This window comes from Trichomycterus rosablanca, chromosome 24, assembly GCF_030014385.1.
Source record: "Trichomycterus rosablanca isolate fTriRos1 chromosome 24, fTriRos1.hap1, whole genome shotgun sequence".
Taxonomy (NCBI): domain Eukaryota; kingdom Metazoa; phylum Chordata; class Actinopteri; order Siluriformes; family Trichomycteridae; genus Trichomycterus; species Trichomycterus rosablanca.
In genome coordinates this window covers 19647228-19666433 of record NC_086011.1, presented here as the reverse complement: position 1 = coordinate 19666433, position 19206 = coordinate 19647228, and the positions used below count along the sequence as shown (strand labels likewise).

The following is a 19206-nucleotide window of genomic DNA, read 5'->3' as shown; positions in this document are numbered from 1 at the left end:
TTTCTCGTCTCAAACCATTTACTAACCAACCAAACAGCACAGTACACTATTGGCTTCAGTACTACTTATACACACTATTTACTGTGTTTTTTACAGTTTGGGACGCAGCCATATTAACAGATCAGCATTTTTAATGTGTTTGTTATTTATGAATTTATTTATCCATAATCTATGTTATATTATATTCTTGTTAAATAAAACCAAACTTTCATCAGTTTGTGATAAATGAATGTAAATAAGTTTTTTTCTTAAATTTTAATGTATAGAGATGTCTAACATTGCTTTTATTCCTCTCAAACACACATCACTCCACCATGGAATCTATTTAATCAGAGCTGTCCACACTGCTTCAGGTTTTGGATGATGACATCGGTGACAGAGTCGAAGGTGTTCTGGATGTTGAGAGTGTCGACGGCACAGGTCAGATGGGTATAAATGGGCTTCGATCCTTTACTGGTGTTCAGATCCTCAAACTGTTGTCGGATGTAGGTGCTGCCTTCCTCAAACGTGTTAGCACCTATAATAAACAGAATATGGAACCAGTGCCATCCCAAAAACACAGTGGTTTTTTTTTTTAAACAGATTCCATCTTAACTAATAGAACACTCCACAAGTTCTACTGGGTCTTCAGGATGAACTTACTAGATGTTGGAGTAAATTATACAATGCTATTGTTGGTGTGTGATGGGCAAACCATCCCAGTTTTACACCACAAGTGTTCTATTATTGAAACACAGCCCAAAAAGTGACAGTAACTCTGTTAATTAAATTATCCTGGGTAATTAATCAATGAAATCATATATATCCTCATATATGAAGTTCTCATAATGATCAAGCCGGGTCAGTGCTGATACAATTAGACCTGAATAAATCCTGAAGTTAGCTTGCTAACCCGAACATCGTGTTTGTGATGGTTACACCCTCTTGAATCATGCATGCACTGATTAGAAATGAGGAAAAAAAACAGGAAGTGCTAACCTTTGTAGTTTGGAAAGCAGGCGGTGAGCGGCACCTTGGCGATTTTATCCTGGAACAGGTCAGTCTTGTTGAGGAAGAGGACGATGGAGGTGCTGTTGAAGAATTTGTGGTTACAGATGCTGTTAAACAGGTAGAGACTCTCGTGTAGCCGATTCTAGGAAACCAGAAGAACAGCAGTTATCTTCTCCAAATCCAGCATGTTGTTCCATTTTACGTGTGGATGTGTTCATGTGTGAGCTGCCCTGGTAACTTACCACCTCCTCATCCTCCACCAGAGCCATATCATAAGCATTGAGTGCAGCACAGAAGATGATGCAGGTCACGTCCTCAAAACATTTAATCCAGTTCTTCCTCTCTGAGCGGTGACCACCCGCATCAAACATCCTGTACAGAACCCAGAGGAGCCCAGAGAAACCCAGAGGAGTAACGTTTACAGTAAGTGCTAAAAAATGTAATCAAGTGCAACTTAAATGTTTACATACACTTGTGAAGAACATGTACTTTACAGTCTTGAGATCATTTCTGCAACTGTTATATTTCTGTGACTGAATAAACACTGGCTCGTCTTTCATGAATTTGAATTTTTTTATTAATCTTACCAAGTTTTTCTGATTCTAACACACGCCCCTCTCCGACCGCTTCTTTTCACCTGCACCAGGCGAGTTCATACAGAGTCACGCACCAATCTCCATTATCCCCGTCTCTGTGCAGCACCATCAATCAGCCAGCAGAGGGCGTAACTGCAGCAGTTATGAGGAATCCCCTTCGGTACTCCCTTGAGGTCAGCACTGTTGGGCCAGCATAAGTTACAGCTGCACCATCCAAGTGCTGTCTCAACTTTTTTAAGCTGCAGGAATCAAACTTAACACTCAGCCAAAACATTAAAAGTTTTAACTGTATTTTACAAAATGGCCCAACTTTCTGGAAATGGGATTTGTAAAATCAAGGATGCTGGTTTGTGGGACTCACTGGAGTATTTTCCTTTCTAATACTGAAAATGTTCCATCTCAGAATACCAGTCTCAGTCATCCTCCTGTAGAATCAGAATTTGTTCAAATTTCTCAAAAAGGGTTAGCGCTGGTTTGCCTTTTAAGTTCATAGAGAGTCCATGTGAGGTCACTGGTGATGTTTACACATAAGAAACCGTTGCAGAAATCATTTTCTCTCATGAAATACGTCAAACATTAAGCCACCCTGACACATTTATTCATTCTAACAGAGAGATAAACATCACATCATCCACATAAATATACACAGTAAGAAGAAGAAGAGACCCAGGATAGAGCCCTGAGGTACACAATAGCTAAATGGTGTATAATGTAATGAGTGATGTACCTGAAATTGAGATCCTTAAAGGTGAACTGTTCTTCCACTATGTCAGTGGTTATAATGCGAGCATGAAGAACATCTAGATCATCAGGAATGTAATTAGCAGCACAGATCCTCTCCAAATATGCTAAATAACTGATATACAAATCATCAGTCATCAAATATTCTATCAAACACATTCATCCAAACACATTCATCCAGACATTCATTCATTCATTTACACACTCACCGCACAGCAGAGTCATTAAGCTGGTACTCAGCAGATCTCTCGATGGCAATCTGAACTCCACCATCTCTCCACAGATGATTTAGGATGTCGACTAATTCAGCCGGCATCGTACCCTCCTCCACAGAGTCTGCCAACTTTACAAGCTTCTTACCATCCTCCTGATGCACACACACACACACACACACACACACACACACAAACATGTAAACATTAAATACACTCACAAATCTAAATGTACACTTTATTGTTGTGTACAATGTGTGCACAGTGTATGTAGTGTGTGTGTGTGTGTGTGTGTGTGTGTTTGTGTGTGTGTGTGTGTGAGTGTACTGACAGTTGCTCCTGGTGTTTCATATTGAATCTGGAGTTTCTCCATGCCATTGACGATGGCGAGTGCAGACTGCAGAATGTTTCCATAAATCACCGCCTTAAACTCCAACTGTTCCTCCTTACTGTAACCACCACGGTACAGGATCCTACACACACACACACACACACACACACACAGTATTATCTGATGGCTATTTACTGTGGCAACTAATCTCCTACATACACTTACACTCACACAACATGACCAGTGTGTGTGTGTGTGTGTGTGTGTAGTGTGTTTGTGTATGTGTGTGTGTAGTGTGTGTGTGTGTTTGTAGTGTGTGTGTGTGTGTGTGTGTGTGTGTGTATGTGTACTTACTTCATCTGTTTCATGATGGTACTTTTTCCAGATTCACTTGCACCTGTAAATATAAACACTGATGGAACCCCAGCTGATTATATACGGTGTATTCATATAGAAACTTCCTGTACTGTTTTTTTGTGAGTAACATTTACTGCTGGTTAAACGGATAAATGAACTACTGGTGCAGGTACAGAAAAGTGGAAACTGAATTGATGTGTTAATATTGGCCCTGAGTTTGTTTCCTCACTGTTAACATGCCAGTAAAACTGAGTGATAATGTTCTTGACGATGTGACCGTCCCTTTACTTTTACTATAAATAAAAAAAAAACAATTAAAAGACCTTAAAAAAAAAGACAAATGCAAATGCAAATATACAGACGTGATCTGATCATGGATGAGTGTTAATGTTAGAGACTAGAACTGATCTACTAATCCTCCTAAACAGGATTACACACACACACACACACATCAGACTATAATCTTTGATCCAATAAACATTTAATCTGTAAACATTTCTGTCAGAGTGTTTTATTTACATATTGAAACATTAGAAAATAAAGGAAAATAAAAATATGATTAAATCGGAGCAGAGAAGCTTGTTTAAAGTTTGTAGAATTTATAAATGTGATTTTTTTTTTTACCCAGTAGCAGCACTTTGATCGTGTTCTCTGTAGAACCCATCACTCCACTGCTGGATGAAGAAATGAAGAGATGTGGATAAGCGGATGAGGTGGATGAAGTTGAAGGTGCAGCAGCTCGACACTAAAGTTCTACTGTATGATTCTTTTCTGATACAATTACAGAAACCACGCCCACTAGCCAACCACACCCCAAACTCCACCACCAAATCGCCACGCCCACATTGCAATCCTCTACCCTAGATCTCATTCCTTTATCCTGGAGCTTTTACGTGCAGCATTAAATCATCTCACCTGGAGTCTCATATTCACACCACCAAGCATCTTCATGACTTTATATTGTTTTATGTTTATGTTTGTACTAGTTTCCTTGTTTGGGACTTTAAAACACATTTAAGATCTCAAGCCTCCAGGTTTGAATCCAGGGCGACGCTATCGACCCAGCCAGACATCCAAACAGGCACAATTGGCATCTCTCTGCTCAGAAATGCAGCTGATGACTACATGTGTGTAGGAGGGGTACATGATAGCCTCAGCTCTCAGTGTGTGTGTGTGTGTGTGTGTGTGTGTGTGTGTGTGTGTGTTTATCTCATGAGTGGATTAGTCTCTGAGATTGGAAGAGATTTGGGTAAAATGTCAGAGGTCATGAGGTTAAAGGCGGTCATGAGTAAACTCTAACCAATCACTGCTCATCTTTGTTGGTACAAACACGGGGGTCACAGTAATGTTTGTGTACATGTATTGACCACTTTATTAGGAACACCAGCCAGTCATGTAGCAGCAGCTCGATGGATCAAATCATACAGACGGGAACCCTAACACACATCTCATCTGAGTTACTGACTGTGACATGGTTCCTGGTACCAGACAAAATGGTTCAAGCCCCCCTCCTCCAACCATTATTACACTCAACATTACATTCAATGTTTTTACTGACCGATACCAAGAATGTGGAAACAGCATTACACCTGTGCAGTAATGACCTTTAACCTTTAACAATGACACGCCCAGATCCTGCACTGCACCACACACACACACACACACACATTCCTGTAGCTGGACTTTGAATTATACAGAACTCTTCCTGTTCCAGAGTGTACAATTTTCTTAAAGCGAGCGTCATAACAGGTATCGATCAGATCTTATTATATTTTGATTAGAAATGTTTTAAACTCAGTTGTGAAACTTAAGAATCTTGAATAAAAGAATCAGAGCTGAGTGATAATAATAATAATAATAATAATAATAATAATAATGAAATAAAAGTGTAAATGATTTTTTGCTGAATTGTGTTGAGGTGATTTTATTGACCGTTAAAGATTAGATGTGAAACTCGTTGTCAGTGTTTGAAAAATTCGGTCTTTAGACTTTTTAGACACTGAATAATTAGAACAAAGTTTTTATGATAAAATAAATTATTTTACAGGTTTATTCTGGGTCTGAAAGTCTGCTTAATCAAAAGTATTAAGACGCCAGATTTAGTGATTCATTTTGTGTAGAAAGTTCTATCATGTGATTTAACTCTATTGAACTTTATTCATCTCGGCCTCCTGATTCCTGGTTACTGATTATGATTAACGAGGGTCGCTGACGATCGTCTCTGCTGTGTAACTTTACAGATAAACCCATAAATCGGGTAGGGCCACTGAGCCTGGTGTGGGATCTGGCCTGACTGGTTTAATTGGTAATAATTAATTAACAATTTAATAATTAATAATTCGATTTTTATTGTTATTTTTACTTTGATGTTGAGGGTTCTAATGTGCATAATACAGCTGAAAAACATTAAATTGTATATATTTTTATTTTCTAAAGAATTTTAACATATGATGATTTTCTACAGGTGCTGTATTTGTTTAAGGGCCCAACAATAACATCATCAGTCATGAGATTTAAACCCTTGACGTTCTGAACATTAATGCATGCAGATGAATTACTGCTGTGCTGTTGTTTTTATTTTTTAACATCGTTCTCATTAATGACCGTCCTCGACCAGTGGGAGCCTGGTACACGCAGCAGGTAAACTGTAATGTGTGTGTGTGTGTGTGTGTGTGTGTGTGTGTGTGTGTGTGTGTGTGTGTGTAGGGTTAAAATGTTCAGCAGCAGCAGTTCGTACAGCTACACAGACTCACTGCAGTCCAGGTAACAACACAACAACAACGATAACACACAAATAACACACAACAACAACAACAACATAGTGTGTGTGTGTGTGTGCACGCGTGTGTGTGTGTGTGTGTGTTAGCTGTTATTTTTTAGATGAGATCTCATCACAGAGTTCTGGTCTCTCTCGGCCGAGTGCTAAAATGATCTACAGTGAGTAACTACACACATACAAATATATCACACAACTATCCATTACCAGTAACTAATTAAAATGCATATACGATCAGTAACAGAGGGTAAAACATTATAAAGCTTTACAGTCGAGAATTCAGCATAAAGCTGCTGGAGGTGTTTACACAGACTAATAATGATCGTTTCTGGTCAACAGTAATGAAATCATTTTAGGTTCATAGTTCAGTGTTTAATGTTTAGTGTTTAATGTTTAGTGTTTAATGTTCAGTGTTTAATGTTTAGTGTTTAATGTTTAGTGTTTAATGTTCAGTGTTTATGGTTCAGTTTTAATGTAAATGATGTTGAATGAAAGCAGGTGTTTGCTGTAATGCTGCACAGATGTTTATGGTGATTCCAGCTGTGCAGGGTGTGTGCAGGTGCTTTACAGGTGTGTTTTCTGTAGTACAGAGGAAGGAATATGCAGAGTCCATTAACAATCAGCTGACCAAGTTCCAGCACAGAGTAGAGGTATGTGCTAAAGCTAACTTCAGTGCTAATGCTAACCTATATAATGTACATATACATTATATAGCCAAAAGTATGTGGTACCTGACTGTATCCGTTCCAAAAGCATGGTCAGTATTATTGAGCTACTTCAGCCACTGCAGAACACCACAACACAACAATTAAAAGTGGTGTCCAAATACTTTTGGCCATATAGTATATTTAATAATAGTTTTGGGATTTTGATCATTTTTTGTTCTTGACTGAGTTATATTATTATTGTGTTTTCTGCAAATCTTCCACAAGATTCAGATGGCTTCTCTGTGCCCATATAAGTAGGGCTAGTTTGTCTGTTACCTGGAACATCTGTCCCTTATGTTAAAAGAAAATAAATAAATAATACAAAAATACAAAATGTAAGAGAAGTGCAGATTTGTTTGTATTGTGTTTAGCACGTGTTTACCTGTGAGCTGGACGGGGAGCAGGTCTCAGGGCTGCAGGACTGTGTGGAGAGGTTGAAGCTGTTGGAGTCGACAGGCCGGGTGTGGGGGCAGGACATGATGCTAGAGGTCGAGAACCAAAACCTGGTGCTGAAGGACATCGAGTCAAAAGTAAGACCTTGTCCAAATTCTAGTGAGTGTAAGTTCATTTATGAGGTTGTGGTATTGGATGTAGTGTGTGTGAGGTACACTAGGTGGCGCAATATTTCTATGCAGGAGGAGCTGGAGTGTGTTTCTCTGCGAGATGTGATGGAGGTTGGTGCAGTTTTGGATGGCAGCGTGTTCGATTCCCTTCTGCTGATTTTGGTTCATGAGCGCCGAGTCAGAAACGTCTTTATGTTTCAGTGCGACTCTCTGAGGGTGAGACTCGAACAAAAACCACATGAACAAAAACAATTCGAACAAAAACGACTCGAACAAAAACAACTCGAACAAAAACGACTCGAACAAAAACCACATGAACAGAAATACAGGGGTTGGACAAAATAACTGAAACACCTGGTTTTAGACCACAATAATTTATTAGTATGGTGTAGGGCCTCCTTTTGCGGCCAATACAGCGTCAATTGGTCTTGGAAATGACATATACAAGTCCTGCACAGTGGTCAGAGGGATTTTAAGCCATTCTTCTTGCAGGATAGTGGCCAGGTCACTACGTGATGCTGGTGGAGGGAAACGTTTCCTGACTCGCTTCTCCAAAACACCCCAAAGTGGCTCAATAATATTTAGATCTGGTGACTGTGCAGGCCATGGGAGATGTTCAACTTCACTTTCATGTTCATCAAACCAATCTTTCACCAGTCTTGCTGTGTGTATTGGTGCATTGTCATCCTGATACACGGCACCGCCATTGGATGCACATGGTCCTCCAGAATGGTTCGGTAGTCCTTGGCAGTGACGCGCCCATCTAGCACAAGTATCGGGCCAAGGGAATGCCATGATATGGCAGCCCAAACCATCACTGATCCACCCCCATGCTTCACTCTGGGCATGCAACAGTCTGGGTGGTACGCTTCTTTGGGGCTTCTCCACACCGTAACTCTCCTGGATGTGGGGAAAACAGTAAAGGTGGACTCATCAGAGAACAATACATGTTTCACATTGTCCACAGCCCAAGATTTGCGCTCCTTGCACCATTGAAACCGACGTTTGGCATTGGCACGAGTGACCAAAGGTTTGGCTATAGCAGCCCGGCCGTGTATATCGACCCTGTGGAGCTCCCGACGGACAGTTCTGGTGGAAACAGGAGAGTTGAGGTGCACGTTTAATTCTGCTGTGATTTGGGCAGCCGTGGTTTTATGTTTTTTGGATACAATCCGGGTTAGCACCCGAACATCCCTTTCAGACAGCTTCCTCTTGCGTCCACAGTTAATCCTGTTGGATGTGGTTTGTCCTTCTTGGTGGTATGCTGACATTACCCTGGATACCGTGGCTCTTGATACATCACAAAGACTTGCTGTCTCGGTCACAGATGCGCCAGCAAGACGTGCACCAACAATTTGTCCTCTTTTGAACTCTGGTATGTCACCCATAATGTTGTGTGCATTGCAATATTTTGAGCAAAACTGTGCTCTTACCCTGCTAATTGAACCTTCACACTCTGCTCTTACTGGTGCAATGTGCAATTAATGAAGATTGGCCACCAGACTGGTCCAATTTAGCCATGAAACCTCCCACACTAAAATGACAGGTGTTTCAGTTATTTTGTCCAACCCCTGTATGTAGATGCTGCTTCTGATTTTTAACCCTCCGCTACAGTTAAAGTCATGAAGAAAAAATGATCAAATCTAGTGAGAAACTTTAGTAAAACTGATGCAGAAACTCATTCTCAGAGTTTTTAATAAGATGTTCAGGTGTCCACAAATTTCTGATCATGTTGCTTGATCTGATTTTATTCTCCAGATTATCAGCGATGAAACTGTGAGGAGAAACTGAACCTGAATTAAAATGTTCAAATCTAATGGAATTAAATGTTATTGTGATTTCAGGCGGATTATATAAAGCGAGATCTGGAGCGAGTTCTGCACAACCTGAACAACTCAAACATGAAGAATCACGGGTAAAAAAAACCCGCAAACATTAAAAAAAGAATCATTTTAAAGGTGTCACGTTTGAACATGTGCAGATCTGGAAAATTTTAATAATGAGCGAGAAAATCTATGTGCTCTCTAGTTTCTGTGTCTAACATTTTAACTGATCATTCAGCTAATATAATTATAACTTTATCATCTTTAATCTTCATTTATATATCAAAAAAAATTATACATGTCTAACTCGTATCATTATCTTTTATAGATAGTTTTTATTTATACCTTTAAATCACAAAGTTTTAAACAGCATTTATACGTAACAAAGAATCTGAAGGTGAGTGAACACCCTCCCAGTGTCTGTAAGTCCTGACTGAGGTTTAAAGCATCAAGCTGTGATGAACAAAATTACAACTAATTTAATTTTACAGAAATAAATCAACACGATCATGTTTCAACATTAGTGCTGCACTTTTAATCTAAAATCATTTACAGACTGAAATACTCCGTCACCAACAGGGGGCGACAAGGGGGTCTGAAGGAGAAATCTCACAGAAACGCTCCCTCCAGTGAATGGACCCCAACTCCCCCAAACTCTGGAGAATGGAGCCCCCTAGATGACGGTCAGTATGGAACGTGTTCCAAACTCCCTTATGGGAAATATTGGATGAAAAAATAAAACAGTATTTCATCTCCACAGATGAAGTTTTTCAGAATCCACTCACAAGCAGACAGGAGTCGATCTACAGTGATCCAGAACTTTTAACTCCACCCGCACCTACAGTGGACCAGCGACCCGGACCAAGCCCTGCGCCGTACACAGAGAGAGAGAGGAACATTGTAGGAGCACTTTTACATTTTTATATCTTTTATTTAGAAACTAAACATTTAAGTGCTAATGGCAGCTTGGTGGATCCGAGATTTAAACCTCAAATCTTTGGGAAATTTTCAGTCTTAACCACAGAACAGTGGATCTACTGCACACTTATATACATCTAAATATATATCAACATAAATAAATACACTGCCTGGCCAAAAAAAAGGTCACACTCTAATATTTGGTTGGACCGCCATTGATTACGGCACGCATTCGCTGTGGCATCGTTTCCACAAGCTTCTGCAATGTCACAACATTTATTTCTGTCCAGAGTTGCATAAATTTTTCCCAAAGATCTTGTATTGATGATGGGAGATTTGGACCACTGCGCAAAGTCTTCTCCAGCACATCCCAAAGATTCTCAATGGGGTTCAGGTCTGGACTCTGTGGTGGCCAATCCATGTGTGAATATGACGTCTCATGCTCCCTGAAGCACTCTCTCACAATTTGAGCCCAATGAATCCTGGCATTGTCATCTTGGCATCCATTGATGGAATAACCTGGTGGTTCAGTATATTCAGGTAGTCAGCTGACCTCATTCTTTGGGCACATAACGTTGCTGAACCTAGACCCTGACCAACTGCAGCGACCCCAGATCAAAGCACTGCCCCCACAGGTTTGTACAGTAGGCACTAGGCATGATTGGTGCATCACTGCAGCCGCCTCTCTTCTTACCCTGATGCGCCCATCACTCTGGAACAGGGTAAATCTGGACTCATCAGACCAAATGACCTTCTTCCATTGCTCCAGAGTCCAATCTTTATGCTCCTTAGCAAATTGAAGCCGTTTCTGCTGGTTAGCCTCACTGACGAGTGGTTCTCTTAAGGCTACACAGCTGTTTAGTCCCAATCCCTTGAGTTCTCTTCACATTGTGTGTGTGGAAATGCTCTTACTGTCACTATTAAACATCCCTGAGTTCTACTGGAGTTCTTCTACCATTTGATTTCACCAAACGTTTGTCACCATGATCGCCCATCACCATCATTCAGGATTTTTTTCCGACCACATTCCTTCCTGGAAGATGATGTTTCCCCCCCCACTGTCCTTCCACTTTTTAATAATGCGTTGGACAGTTCTTAACCCGATTTTAGTAGTTTCAGCAATGTCCTTAGATGTTTTCTCTGCTTGATGCATGCCTATAATTTGACCCTGATCTTGATCCTGCACCAGGTCGTATTGTTCAAGTGATGTTCTGATGTTGCAGGACGTCCTCAATCACCTGATTAATGATATAGAGCAGTTTGTGGACGTGCTGGTGGCTGCAGTTCCAACAGTCAACAAGAAGAAAAAGAAGAAAAAACAGAAAAGTAAAAAGCAGCAATAAATTAAAATCATAATGATGTTTTGTACTGTAACAATCCCTTATTGTGTGTGTGTGTGTGTGTGTGTGTGTGTGTGTAGATGGATTACCATCAGATGAGGAATTTAAAATCTGCCTGCAGAAATTTAAAATGTCTTTTAATCTTCTGGTGAGAAAAACAACAGAAATCGTAACAAACACATAAAACGTGTAGAAAGTGTTTCTGAAGCTCATGGGCGCGGCTCTTCTCTCTCATCAGGCTTCATTAAACAATCACATTCATTCACCAAGTGCTGCTGAACTCACACACTGTCTCTTCAACACACTGGAAATGGTAAATGCACACACACAACACACACACACACACACCATCTACAAACTAAGCAATGTCTATTAGATTTAATTCATCTGAGCTACATAATATATCACTCTGTGTGTGTGTGTGTGTGTGTGTGTAGGTTGTGAGTCGGTGTGCTGATGACCTCCCACCGAGTGTCGTGGCACCACTGTTAGAACCGCAGTGTGTTCGTTTCCTCAGTGAGGAGGCGACAGCGGAGGAAGACCAGCTGTGGCAATTACTCGGAGATGCTTGGAACATTCCCAGGTACAAACATCACCATCATCACCCTCATAACAATGTTCTTCATCATCATCATCACCATCATCACCCTCATCACAATGTTCTTCATCATCATTATCACCATCATCACCCTCATCACAATGTTCTTCATCATTATTATCACCATCATCACCCTCATAACAATGTTCTTCATCATCATCATCACCATCATCACCCTCATAACAATGTTCTTCATCATCATCATTATCACCATCATCACCCTACAAAGACGTGCAAACTTGATAATTGGAGATACTAAAGTCTCCCTAGGTGTGTGTGTGTGTGTGTGTGTGTGTGTTTGCCCTGTGATGGACTGACAACCTGTCCCGGGTGTTTCCTACCTTTCATCCAGTGAATCAGGCCCACCGTGACCCTGACCAGGATAAAGCGGTGGAAAATAGACAGTGGATGAATGATGGTTTATGGTTTTGTGCTCCAGCTCTCAGTGGCCGGAGGATGATGATAAAATTCCCACCTTCTCTCCTGTGTTTAACGATGGTTGGGAGCCACCAGAGATCAACAACAAACCTCTAAACCTGAAGGAGAGACTGGAGTCCAGCGGAAGTCAGGTACACACACACACACACACACACACACACACACACACACACACACACATACACACACACACACACACACACTAGCTGGGTGCTGCTACAGAGCCTAGAATTAATGGAAGTTACAATACACAGCACAGCTCAGTGAATTATATACAGTACAACATTAATTATAAACAATCTAAATGTAATAACTGTGATTGTGTTTCAGAGCTCCAGAATGACTACACAATCTACACACACAGGGTAACTACACAACACTACACAACACTACACACACAGGGTAACTACACAATCTACACACACAGGGAAACTACACAACACTACACAACACTACACACACAGGGTAACTACACAACACTACACAACACTACACACACAGGGTAACTACACAACACTACACAATCTACACACACAGGGTAACTACACAACACTACACAACACTACACACACAGGGTAACTACACAATCTACACACACAGGGTAACTACACAACACTACACAACACTACACACACAGGGTAACTACACAATCTACACACACAGGGTAACTACACAACACTACACAACACTACACACACAGGGTAACTACACAACACAACACAATCTACACACACAAGGTAACTACACAACACTACACAATCTACACACACAGGGTAACTACACAACACTACACACACAGGGTAACTACACAACACTACACACACAGGGTAACTACACAATCTACACACACAGGGTAACTACACAACACTACACACACAGGGTAACTACACAAACTACACACACAGGGTAACTACACAACACTACACAACACTACACACACAGGGTAACTACACAATCTACACACACAGAATAACTACACAACACTACACACACAGGGTAACTACACAACACTTCACAATCTACACACACAAGGTAACTACACAACACTACACAATCTACACACACAGGGTAACTACACAACACTACACACACAGGGTAACTACACAACACTACACAACACTACACACACAGGGTAACTACACAACACTACACAATCTTCACACACAAGGTAACTACACAATACTACACAATCTACACACACAGGGCAACTACACAACACTACACAACACTACACACACAGGGTAACTACACAACACTACACAATCTACACACACAAGGTAACTACACAACACTACACACACAGGGTAACTACACAACACTACACAATCTACACACACAGGGTAACTACACAACACTACACAACACCACACACAGGGTAACTACACAACACTACACAATCTACACACACAAGGTAACTACACAACACTACACAACACTACACACACAGGGTAACTACACACACAAGGTAACTACACAATACTACCCACAGGATTTTTACAATGAGATTGACTTTTAATGACGTCAGTGTTTGTTACTCTGTGTGTGTTGTGTGTGTGTGTGTGTGTGTGTGTGTGTGTGTGTGTGTAGTGAGGAAGCAGCAGTGAGTGTGATGAAGGTGCTGCATGATTTTAGAGCAAGAAATGAACGAGAACTGAGTGTGAGACGAGGAGAACTAATGGAGGTTAAAAAAAACACACACCTAACGTACACACACTTTCTCTCTCTCACACACACACACCTAACATACACACACATCATTATGTTAGCAACTCTGTATAGAAGATTTTACATAAACACAGCAAACACACATTATTACACTGTGTGTGTGTGTGTGTGTGTGTGTGTGTGTGTGTGTTTGTGTAGATACTGGATATGTCTAAGCAGTGGTGGAAGGTGAGGAACGGTCTAGGTGAGGAGGGTTTCATCCCAAACAACGTCCTCGGATCTACTGAGATGAACGGCGCTCAGGTGAGATACAAACACACACCCACTCACACACCCACTTACACACACACACACACACACACATAGAGCAGGTTAGCTGGTAAGAGGTGAGGGAATCATGAGGGAATGTCTAGAAGATTCCAGTAGGTTCAGTGAAATTATCAGATTCCTCCTGGTTTTATCATGGGTACAGCTGTGGCCTAGTGGTTAGGGTACTGGACTAGTAATCAGACGGTTGCTGGTTCAAGCCCCACCACTGCCAGGTTGCTGCTGTTGGGCCCTTGAGCAAGGCCCTTAACCCTCAATCGCTCAGATTGTATACTGTAACTGTACTGTACGTCGCTTTGGATAAAGGCGTCTGCTAAATGCTGAAAATGTAAATGTAAAATCATCATCACTGTGCAGGAGGCAGAGCCTAACCCCACCCTGAACAGGAAGTCCAGACCTGAGGAGGTGAAGGCGTGGCTGGAGCAGCGAGGCTTCAACAAAATGTAAGCGAACGATTCTTTCATTACAATCACATAAATAACACGTCTGTGTCACAGATAAAGAGCAGCAGCAGAAATCATTACAATCCACGACCAGAACACACAGATCAGTTCATGGTGTGTGTGCGTGTGTGTGTGTGTAGTACGGTGAGATGTTTGGGGGGGCTCAGTGGGGTGATGTTATTGGGGATGACGCAGGACGAGCTGAAGGTCGTTTGTCCAGAGGAAGGAAGACGAGTTTATTACCAACTACTGAACATTAAAACAGCTTTAACTGTGAGTACACACACACACACATTACTGCTGTGGGTGCAGGGTCAGTACTGTACCATCCTCACCCTCACTGTGTGTGTTTAGCTCAACAGTGAGGTGAGACCACTGAACTGAGAGAAACCAGAATCATCATCACCATCATCATCACCATCACCAGCTCCAGCACCCCTCAGGTGTAACAGTGATGTGGATCTGTGATGGATCCTCCTGTGCTCATGTGCAGAATAATCAGTAAACAATAATAATCTGCTCGTCAGTATCAGGAAGCTGTTTCAGTAGTCAGGTGGACGCGTCACTACATTTTACATCAGTAATTTTATCCAAACTTTAAAGCAGTTTTATTTGTGTTACCAGACGTCCTCTTTTCCCATCAGGCCGCGAGTCTAAAGTGCCTAAAATGTTTAATCTCAAGCTGCTAAAACTTTTCTCCTCACTAATAATTAATCAGGGACTTAATTTACAGAATTTGGTAAATCATTTTTTACCAAAAGCAGTTGAAGGTTAGGGCCCTTGCTCAGGGGCCCAATAGTAGTAACTTGGCAGTGGTGGGACTCAAACCAATGAGTTTCTGATCACTACACCAGGTTTCTTCTTCCTGCTGCCTTTTTAGAAAATGAACAGAGAGAATCGACTTGAGAGTCGACTCGGGCATCTGAATCAATAGAGAAATCTGACAGCAGTTAAATTAATCTACAGAATTAAATGATTACATTTTAAAGCTAAAACTATAAATAAGTCTTTACATTTTAATTAATACATTTAATAAAACGTTCAATATCATAAATTAACATAAATGCATGTTTGCTCATTAGATTTTTATTCAAATAAATGAATGAATATAGTATTTATTTAAAATAAGAGGACGTGATGTATATTTCAGCATAATAATTCATATTGATTGTGTTATAAACGCTCTGCTGCTCTATGTGATGTACATTTTTGGTTTGAAGTTTAGACTTAATGACGTAGTGACTTAATTACAACAAACGAATTATTCAAACTATTTAGAATTTTTTTTATAAAATGAACGTGTAAACGAGTTAAGTTATGAGTGTGGTGAGTATAAAGACTGAATGTAATGTTGATCTGTGACACCACGCTGTATAAATGAAACTTTATTTTTTATTTAATAAAATGATTAACGCGCCACAACAACGTGGAGAAATTCATACGACACACACTGAAGGGATCAGGGTACACAGGGATCAGGACCAGAAGCCAAAATGCAGTGTTTAACATGCATGTACAAATCACTGCAGAAATAAACATACAACATGCTACATACAACACGCTACAGGGTAACTACTATATTGTATTAAAAGCTTTAGTGTAAAGATTAGAATGATATATAAAATAAACTCTACAAATGTTTATTTGTGTGTACATGTGTACATGTTGTGTACATGTTGTGTACATGTTGTGTACATGTTGTGTACATGTTGTGTACATGTTGTGTACGTGTGCAATTGAGTGCATATCACTGGGCGTGCAGGGCAGGGGCCAGGTGGGCGGGGCCCCCAGGGCCCAGGGGCCAGCCCTCGTTGCCCTGATGGTTCTGTAGCAGGCGGTAAAGCTGTTTGAGCTGTGTAACGATGTTGTCCTTAATATCAGGAACAGAAATCTGCAGCCGCACGCTGGAACTGTCAAACGATCGAGTTCCATCAGAACAGAACATTTCAGTAATGATCCGCGCCACCACCGGCACCACCTACACACACGCACACACACACACACACACACACACACACACACACACACACGTCATTCACACCAGTGGGATTCTAATAAATCTAAATTTATGATCATCAGTCTTCTGAATTCTATAAAAATAAATGTTCATTCTTAGCCTTAGCAGATATAAACATGAACATGATTATAAATATTAAAACATTTGTATTTAGTAGAGAAATCTGTTCAGGAATAATTAGACAGCGGCTGCAGTGAGAAAATACAGAATCTTTATTAATAAAATAAATTAGAGATTAAAAACAAACTCAACAGATCAAAAACAACATTTTTATTTTCTTTGAATCTGATAACTTTATCTGATTATTTATACATACAGTTTATATGTATAAATACAGTTTTTATCTGATCATTATTTATTATTTATTTAAAAAAATTCACTTTAAATAAAATTAATTTCATTTAATGAATTGTTTATTATTTCTATGTAATAAATGTACTTAAATTTTTCTTCTTCTTATTATTATTATTATTATGTATTTATGTATGATCCGGGTTCCATGGTAACGCCGGGCTATAGCAGGTCTCACCTGCACCATGATGAGTTTCCTCTCTCGGGGGCGACCGTCCGGCCACTCCTCCCCAAAACACAGGTGAATATCAAACTGAGGCAGTGAGGGAGACTGACCACGCTGGTGCGCTATCACTCCTACACACACACACACATTATACATACACACAATAAACACACACACACATATCATCTGAAATATATCTAGTGAATATAAACACACATAAAAGAACTGATACATTTATTTACATGCAGCTAAACATGAAATTATAAGGTAATAGCGGGAGCTCTAAAACCCTTTGATTTTCAGCCGTTGGGGGTCACCGATGCCGTACGGATGGACTCACCGCTCAGGAACGTCTCTAGGCAGAAGAGTTTGACTTTGCGCTGGCGCTCGATCAAGTTGGGCGCGTTGGCGTTGGGGCCACAGGGTCCGGACCAGTACACCTTACACTGGCACAGGCGCACGGCGTAGATGTCGTGGGCGCTGATCTCCAGGATGAGGCCACGGTCCATCACATCCAGCAAGCGGTTGGTGAATAGGCGCTGCTTATCGTTACTGATGTGTTCGGTGGGGGGGAAGCGCAGCTGCTCCAGACTGATGGGGCCGAACAGTTCCTCCTGATTCACCATCGGCCCCAAATCACCATAAAACAACCTGCAGCCCTGAGGGTTACTGACCGTCACCGCTGGACACACCTCCTTCCCACGGTAATAAAACTGGACCTCCAGATCTGTCACTGTAGCGCACACACACACAAATGTACACACACACACATGAACTAACATACGCACACAGTATAGTGAATATACAGTATATGTGTGTGTGTGTGTGTGTGTGAGCCATTACTGGGCAGTGAGCTGATCCAGGTCTCGGGCGTGGTGAACAGCACGTCTGTGATTGGTTGTGTGTCCATGTTGGATGAAGGTTGGATGTCCATGGCTGCTGGTGGATCCATCTCCACATCCTGCGGTTCCTTCTTAGGCCACACCTGTGGGGGGGGCTGCAGGGGGGAAGGCTGCAGGGGGGAGGTGGAGCCTGGAGAGGTCCACACAGGTGGAGCCAGAGGAGAACCACTCACTGATGCACACACACACACACACACACACACACACACACACACAATATAAAATACGTCTGTGTTTTCTTTAGTTAGCGATCCAGACGTTACCCAGCCGTAGGTAACTTAAACTTGGCTTTTTAAACTTCCTGTATTGAATCTGGGGAACCAATCAGGCGCTACATTTACACAACACTCCATAAACAATGGCGGGAACCCCCCCCCAGACCCAGGCCCACACTATCAGTGGGATGTATTAGGATGCCAACTGACCTTAGACTGCGACACTAACAACATCAGGAGTAACAACAAAACCCACTGAAGCAAATCGTTCCAACATGAACGTGGAGCTTATAGAACTGGTTTATTTATCAGATTCACGTCAAGTTGGTTTTGTTTTAAATTTCACCAAAAAAAGTTAAAAAGCAAAAACATAAAAACGGAATCGTCTCTTCACCCACAGACTTTTACTGAAATACAAATAAAATATAACATGACGACACTGAGGGCGTAACTATATTTTCTATTAACACTCAGCAAAGATGCATCAATCCAGAACCAAACTATTTCTCCAACACCATTAACAACACAAACTAAAGTGTGTGTGTGTGTGTGTGTGTGTGTGTGTGTGTGTGTGTGTGTGTGTGTGTGTGTGTGTGTGTGTGTGTTACCCGGTGGATGATAAGGAGGTGGTGGTGGTTCCGGTGTTTCAGGATCCTCATCATCACCGTCAGAGTCGTATGTACGAGCAGAACCCGTAGATCCTAAAACCCCACAAATACAAATCACACAG

The 19206-nt window shown here is 41.1% G+C and overlaps 3 protein-coding genes across 8 annotated transcripts in view; 1 reads left to right on the top strand and 2 right to left on the bottom strand.

Annotated features, from left to right (window-relative positions):
* Positions 1-296: 296 nt before the first annotated feature.
* LOC134302096 (guanine nucleotide-binding protein G(t) subunit alpha-2-like) lies at positions 297-3891 on the bottom strand. Its single transcript, XM_062987130.1, has 8 exons — positions 3852-3891; positions 3225-3267; positions 2871-3012; positions 2537-2694; positions 2314-2442; positions 1233-1362; positions 979-1132; positions 297-517 (listed from the first exon to the last, which is right to left on the bottom strand). Exons 1-8 carry the CDS (start codon positions 3889-3891, stop codon positions 330-332), a joined length of 984 nt encoding a protein of 327 aa, XP_062843200.1. The 3' UTR covers positions 297-329.
* A 1060-nt stretch (positions 3892-4951) lies between these two features.
* Positions 4952-16206, top strand: eps8l3a (EPS8 signaling adaptor L3a). 5 transcript variants are annotated; one of them, XM_062986995.1, is made up of 20 exons: positions 4952-4976; positions 5934-5990; positions 6094-6164; positions 6499-6653; positions 7082-7240; positions 7346-7489; positions 9118-9188; positions 9652-9779; positions 9857-9996; positions 11238-11340; positions 11435-11502; positions 11593-11667; positions 11792-11937; positions 12392-12521; positions 12721-12755; positions 13978-14071; positions 14254-14358; positions 14740-14825; positions 14966-15098; positions 15180-16206. In XM_062986995.1, the coding sequence occupies exons 2-20, from the start codon at positions 5941-5943 to the stop codon at positions 15207-15209; spliced, it is 1923 nt and encodes a 640-aa protein (XP_062843065.1). In that variant the 5' UTR covers positions 4952-4976; positions 5934-5940; the 3' UTR covers positions 15210-16206. The 5 variants fall into 5 exon arrangements, with proteins under 5 accessions (XP_062843065.1, XP_062843069.1, XP_062843068.1 ...); XM_062986999.1 differs by having other exon boundaries at positions 4953-4976; positions 6589-6653; XM_062986998.1 differs by having other exon boundaries at positions 4953-4976; positions 6544-6653.
* Positions 16195-19206, bottom strand: part of irf6 (interferon regulatory factor 6) — a 9555-nt gene continuing 6543 nt past the window's right edge. For both annotated transcript variants that reach the window (XM_062987000.1, XM_062987002.1), the window contains exons 5-9: positions 19085-19177; positions 18203-18433; positions 17700-18092; positions 17372-17490; positions 16195-16803 (exon numbers count right to left, since the gene is read on the bottom strand). In XM_062987000.1, coding sequence (XP_062843070.1) covers positions 16573-16803; positions 17372-17490; positions 17700-18092; positions 18203-18433; positions 19085-19177 — 1067 coding nt within the window. In that variant the 3' untranslated portion in view covers positions 16195-16572. The remainder of the gene's footprint in view (positions 16804-17371; positions 17491-17699; positions 18093-18202; positions 18434-19084; positions 19178-19206) is intronic.